This window comes from Halyomorpha halys, unplaced genomic scaffold, assembly GCF_000696795.3.
Source record: "Halyomorpha halys isolate HHAL.00 unplaced genomic scaffold, Hhal_1.1 Scaffold949.1, whole genome shotgun sequence".
NCBI classification, from domain to species: Eukaryota; Metazoa; Arthropoda; class Insecta; order Hemiptera; family Pentatomidae; genus Halyomorpha; species Halyomorpha halys.
The window spans coordinates 621,049-628,369 of record NW_027109590.1 but is presented as its reverse complement, the minus strand read 5'-3'; the positions used below and the strand labels follow the sequence as shown (position 1 = coordinate 628,369).

The 7,321-nt window shown below is 26.5% G+C and overlaps 1 protein-coding gene across 2 annotated transcripts in view; it reads right to left on the bottom strand.

The window, feature by feature from the left end:
• Vamp7 (Vesicle-associated membrane protein 7) overlaps positions 1-4,213 on the bottom strand; it is a 7,639-nt gene extending 3,426 nt beyond the window's left edge. Inside the window, exons 1-4 of one of the 2 annotated variants that reach the window (XM_014431214.3) lie at positions 4,002-4,213; positions 2,802-3,042; positions 1,604-1,741; positions 722-812 (exon numbers count right to left, since the gene is read on the bottom strand). In XM_014431214.3, the coding sequence (XP_014286700.1) occupies positions 722-812; positions 1,604-1,741; positions 2,802-3,005 (433 nt within the window). In that variant the 5' untranslated portion in view covers positions 3,006-3,042; positions 4,002-4,213. Of the gene's footprint in view, positions 1-721; positions 813-1,603; positions 1,742-2,801; positions 3,043-3,833; positions 3,950-4,001 lie in introns of those variants that run through there. The other variant, XM_067047774.1, reaches the window with a different exon arrangement.
• Positions 4,214-7,321: the final 3,108 nt, after the last annotated feature.

Genomic DNA, 7,321 nt, shown 5'->3' with positions numbered 1-7,321 from the left:
TATATTAAACAGTATTGGAAGCTAATTACCTCTATAGATCATTAAAAAACCTTTAATTATTTCTATTAGGAAAACTGGAAAAAATAATATCGAACTACATTATACTGATTTCTACTAAGAACTACATACTGATTTCAAATAAAAATATGATAAAAAACTAAATTAATTAATAAACTGTGAATTAAAACCCAAAATAAAAGGGAGCTATGAATAGGATGCTGATATAATATTTATTTGTTAATAAACGGTGATTAATAATAATAGAAAGCCTATGAGTGTAGTCTACCAAAATGGGCCCAAAGCTGGCAATATTTTAATGAAATTAGTTCACAGCTGACTCTCTAGCCACAAATTTTAAGTTTTGAGGGAAAATTTTGATCAATTTTTCTTTGTCTTAAGAATTTATTAAATAATTTGCACACATTAGTTCTTCAGTGAATTTTATGATTTAATAAATTGTAATATTATGTATTACATACTAAAACACTAAATAAAAACATCAAAATGAAAAGACTCGATTATTATCAAAAAATAACCATCAATCAACTATTTTAACTATTCATAATCACAAATTTAATAAATAATTTTAGCTAAAATTTTCTCCCATCATACTTTCGAAGGTTCAGTGTTCAGTCAAAATTCTGTTACTACTGATTTCATTGATTAAGCAAATCATTATTATAAAATAAATATTCTAGACAAAACAGTCTGTAATACCAACCTATGTTTCGGACTAAAATATCTTTCACTTCCTCAAGTTCACTGTGGACTCGTGAAATAGTATCAATATCTTTTGCTTCTGAGTAATGTTTCTGCAATAAAATAAGGAATGAATGAATAATTTAAAAAACTATTAAATGTAGATTACAAAATTATTAAAGTAAATACTCATTATAAATAAATAAATAAAAATATGAGATCAACAAGTTATGAACTAGCAAATACTCCGGACTACTGAGGGCTGGAGTACTTGGGCATTTACACAATGCAAAATAAGGAATTAATGTTAAAATAATGTAAAGCTAAATTTGTTTTACTTACACTTATTAAAGTTCAAGCATTAATATAATAAAAATTATATAGAAAACATAAGATTGTTTAAGCAACAAACATGTTGCGACTGAAAAGCAGTCTCCTTACTTTCACTCTACCACTTTTGCCACAAAGAACTATCAAAATATTTGTTTTAACTATAAATATACACCAAAATCTTGTGAAATTACCTAGTACCAGATTAATAAATGTCAGAATATTAAGATTGTACTATATTTGCAAGTTGGAAACATTCAAAGCTCACAAAAAAATGCTTAAAATTCGATAAGTGGTGTTAAGCGAAAATAGTTGAATTTGATGCAGATCAATTAAAATTTTGATTAATATTGACGATTAAAGATTCTAGTGAATTCAAATTGGAATAATATTTCTTTTATCTTTATATTTTTGATAACCAGTAATACAAACAAGCAGATTTCAATAACATTATTATTGATTCAGTAAAACTGTAATAAATTACTCCTACAGTTGTATCGCAATTAACGAGTAATATTAACTGAAAACACTACAGGCTTATTCTAACAAATATTTTAAATACTATAAAACTTACCATCTGTGCTCGTAATACAGGAGAAAATTCATTGTTCATGGCATATGCTATTGCTGTCTTAGCTCTAAGACCGAAAGATGCCAAAAATTTCCGCTTGATATCATTTAAATAAAGAAAAGCACGGGATCTTTCAAATTCCTAAAAATAAAAAAAAGAAACAATCCAATATAAATTACACATACTTCAGAGAAAATACACTTTAAATTTAATTACAATAAATTAAAAATTTATACACTTATAAAATAAGTGTACAATTAATGAATAATATAATTAGGATTAACTTTTTAGTTATTTTATTACTTTAGTAATTAAAATTAAATTATATCAATCATAATTTTAAAACTAAATCTCTCAACACTACCAGTTTATTGCATACATTTTTTATTTAAAAGTTGACAATAAAATTCAACTACCACCAGATTCAGGGTTGAGTTAACAGGGGCTTATTTTATTTTTTAATGCTTACAAAATAATTGTGTAAGGATATATTATCACTACTTTTGAAATAATATAAATATCTTGAAATTTCAGCTAATTACATATTTCTTTTAAACCACAATACTTTAAAAAAACAAAATATCTTAATGCAGAATATTAAGGTATTGTGGATAAAAAATAATTATCAGCTGAATGTAACTGAAATTAGCAGAGTATTGATAAATTAATTATAAATTAGGATTTCAGGTCATTGTAAAAAAATATTAAAAAGAAAAAGACTATCTCTTTGTATTCCATTCATTTTTCCAAATTAAACATATAATTATCGAGGGTCGAATAAGTATTTTAAAGTGTTGATTAAATTTACATACATTGAATGGGATGTAGCAATAGTTAAATGGAATAATGCAAGTTGAGGACATTAAAAAGGTCAAATGGCAAACAATTTTACATAGGAACCAACAATACCAATTTTACAGGAGAACCAATATAATGTTCATTAATTTACTGAGAATCGACATTTCTCATATTTGAGCCAAATATGTTCTATAGTACATCATATATTTCAATATCTATGGGACATTATTTTAATTTCAGATAAAATCTAAGGTAAACTAACTCAAAAGTAAACTAGTAATGTAATAGTGTGAGATTGGTATTATGTAATACTGTCAAAAGTTCCTCTAACACCATCACCTTTTTCGATAGAATTAATTACTTAAAATAAATTTCTAAAAAAAATTAAAAAACCACAACTTACATCATCTGTAATGCACATGTATATTATCCCATTTTCGCATATATAATCAAAGAGATAACTGCTATGGGATAAGGATAATTTTCCATCATCAGGACCAATTTTGGCTAAAATTTGCTCTGTCACTTCTTGAAAATTTCCAGGACAAGAAGCATAACTTGCCAATACTATAGTTCCTCTAGATATAACACTGTACAAAATAGGCATCTTTTCAATGTGATTTCAAGAGCTTTTCAGCCTGTACCTACAATGAACAATCAATATAATGACAGTAAGTTATGTTATAACTAATCAAAATTAAATACAGATTCCTAACATAAATATTACAAGCAAACATAGATAAAATGAAAGATAATAAAACCTTTTTTATTAACCGGACAGTAAAACAATACAAAAATGTTTAATTCAGAGTACATATTATGTTGAAAGAGCTACTGTATTTTAATAATAGACTAATATAAGAACAGATTTTAATATTTTTAAATAATCTGTCAGCATGCTGATAGATAAACATATTAGTCATATATTAGATAGGGGAGTTCTATTTCCATAGCTTAACTAAATATTTGATATAGACAATTAAATGGAAGCTAAGAATTCAAACAATAATTTATTAGATCAGGGAAATGGGACAATATTAATTGACGAAAACTAAATGGATTATTCTAAATGAAAAAAATATAATTTAGAAATAAAATAATGTGACATTAGTTTAAAACGAGAACTTATAAGACTTTAAAACTACATAATGACATTGTTAGGAGCAATGCAGATTGCAGGTTATCAGTATTAGTTACATAACGTCTATAAAAGAGTCTATATTAATAATTATGAAAATAAATAAGAGTAATAATAATGTAACAATAAAATAACTATGAAATATAATGCAAATAACATGAAAATTTAAATAGAAACTAAGTCAGCACTAGAATATCAAAAATAAAACACATTTTGAACACATCGATAAGTTTGTCTAGAATTGATAATGAATCAATAAAATTATTTTGAACAATAAATAAGTTACCAATAAATTACCTAAGATGCATTACAACAAGCAAACATGTAGAACATCTACTGCATTTAAAACTGTTGCTACCAGTTAAATAACCAAAGGAAATTATTAGGAATAAAAATAATTAGAACTGGATAATTGTCATTCAAATAACAAAAACATCTTAACAAAATAAAATTTGCCTAACCTACCTTGTAACAGTTTTGCAACTTCTTTCAGCTTTATTCCTCGATGTTAAATTTAAAAACTACAAATAAATGATTAATAAGCAGCTATTAATGATATATGATCACTGGCATAACCAATAAACTCTAAATGCGAAATTTCGAAGCAGGCCAGAAAGTGCATACACAATGAGATATAACAATGCAACGCAGTAACTTAACAAAAACAACTGAACTTGAGCAGCAATCGAGGATGGATTACTGGTCCAATTGACAACAGCAACTGGGCAGGCCAGTGACATGGAGCAATAAGTGACGGAGGAGGAACAGGTTACATTTGGGAACCACTTAGCTCCTCACCAGTGCACCGCAGGAGCTGTTTATCTTATCTTCATCTCTCTCTATCTCATTATTTACTACGAGAAGAATAAGCTCGCCGTAAATTCTGCAATTTTATCTAGAGCTTTTACGTCTATCACATCTCTATTCCCAGCATATTATAATAATAGATAATGTGATATATATACATATAGAATCAGAGTTTAAAATTAATTTTAATATTTTTTTTAAAAGATGTAGAGGTCGTGATTATAAAGAAATATAGTGCAGCAAGTTTCCCAAATTATATTAATAAAAACAACTTCTTGAATTAAAAAAAACCTGATATGCATAGTGTAATTTTTTTTTTCAATTAAAATTATATATTCATTTCAGAATTCCTTATTTTAAGTAAAAAACTGATTAAATTATGTCACATTACATTAAATTTACAGTATATGTACCGTTTTTCTTAAGAAAGGGTGAAAGACATAATATAATGAATAATAAACTTCAAAATATAATGAATGTATTTTAAAGTTTTTAAAAGATACGTGAATGTATATATTGTTAATAATATAAATTAGCGATTGATGGCAAAATAATAAAAGAAAACTTTAGTATCATTCCAACGAGAAAATCCTCTAGAATATAGCATAAAATAAAAATAAAATGACTATATTAAAAAAATATAAATAATCATAGAGTTACATAAATGTAAATAAATAGGCAATATAAATTATAAATTATACACCAACCTGTATCTTAACAACCTACAATTAAACTATGAATAAGTAACTCACTTTGTAATAAATATATAATAGTTGAAACGAAAAAACAAAAACATTTATAAGAAAGTAAAGAAGAAGTAAAGTATTTTATACTAGAAGTTGGTCGGGAACGTTGTCAGTGAAGATCGAAAAATCTCTTTACTGACCGCAACCCCAACCTACTTCTCTTTATAACAAATCTGCGGTTAACAACAATCATTATAAAATATTTTATGGAAATTCAAATGTTTCAATGTTCTTTGAACTTCAACAAATCAAAATTGAGTAGGAGAGTGTGTGATCTAGCTGTGATCCTCTTGTAAAACCACCAGCAATGATGATATTTTATGTTTATATTGTTTTAACTCAAATCACTTTAGTTATATAAAAACAATTTTCCTCTCGCTAGTTTGAAATTGAAATTCTAATGGAATTAAACAACGTGTTCTGCAAACAAACATTTTGTTTAGTAATCCTTTCCACCATGATTACGAGTAAATTCTTTCCATGTGCCGTATTTATTAGTTCCATGTCATTATGACTATTTTCACTTCAGTTTGTATTTGATTTTGTGAAGTGGTTTTATTAAACTCTGTGAGGCACTATGTGTCTTGACCAATAGAAGGTAAGATTATAGATATTTTGTATGTGTAGAATCGCCTTAATATTTCGATAATAATATGTTCAATAGAACTTATTGATTGCAATGTTTGTAATCTTACAAAGTATAGTAGTATTATGGATAAGTATTTAACAGAATGCCAGTAATTTTGAAAAAATAAATATTGAATTTAATAATTAGCCCCATTGAAACTCGGACATTTTTTAAAAACTAAAATGATTTTATACCTTGGTCCTTTTTCAGATTTACTCGTTATATGTATAAAAATAAAATAATTATTTTCAGAAAATATATATTTCGTTTATCAAATTTAGTATAAAAATGATACTTTTTCTTTACAAAGTTATTTGACACACTATTACAGTCAACCTGTCAGAAAAATCGATGGTTTTTCGATCCACTTCTCATGTTCGTTTAGGATCGGTGGTAGATCTGTTGTTAAACTGTCACAACTCACGCAACTCTCTTCATAATTCAACGCCAGAGGAACTAAATTTAAAACAGTTCCATCGATTGTCAACGCTTCTTGAGGTTCTAATGAAAAATAAATTCGAAATGTTTGTAACAGATTCAGTCTGTAACAGTCAATGTTTTCTTATTTCAGATATTTAAACTCAATTAATGTTTGTCACGGCTGTTTTTTTTTCATTTGACAGTGCATACAGCAAGGAAAAATACATGAAATATTTAAAAAATCTTTGAACGTCAACTTGGCTCTGCTTTTACCTATAATATTTACTGCCTGCCAATAATACTATAATATTTAAGCAATTTATTAAGTTTGATAAAATCGCTATTGCAATCAGCCGAATATGTTCATGATTTTGTTAGCATCTCAATGAACCCATTTTATTTAAAGTAATCCATGAATGTACATCAAATCGATGTACATTTTTAGAAAATATATATATGAATTCTACGTTTAACAATGTTTATTTTGTTTTTCTTTATAATTATCTACAGATTGAGCAGTAAAATATTTCCTATTTCATTATTATTGTTGAATAAAAGGAACTCAAATAATAATAATTAAAAGGGTATTAAACTAGGATTTAGTTCCTCAGAAAACCTAAAATCGATAAATCTCTCATTAAATTGAAAAGAAGCTGGAGATAATATGAGTATTTTTTGTTGGGAAACTGGAGTGTTGGATGAAAATTTTTAATGTGGATGAAACTGTCAACTGATTCGAAAGCTTATCATAGTCCGGGGTAGATGAACTTATTCGTCATTCATTGTATTGAGAGAAGGAAAATAAAGAGTGTGAGAGGTACTGAAATATACAGTATCAGCATAGGAGTGATACCGATACTTTTGTGTATGTGGTTCTTTTATATGATATTTTTGGCGCTGATAAAAAATAAAGAAAATAAATAAAAAATGACAGCTCTTCGCCAATAGCACGGAGAAGAGTATTCCGAAAAGGTTTCCAGTAATTTTAAGATTAATTAACTGAAGTACTTTACTACTATTTCATTAGTATGATAGTAATGAATCATTTTAACTTATTACTATTTTGAGATTATAACGATTTTATTAAAAAATGCTATTTCGCTTGTCAAAATGCTGTCATCTAATTTTAAACCTAAGCTGATGTGTTTTAATGTACTAATACTATCATATTTAAAATTAATGGA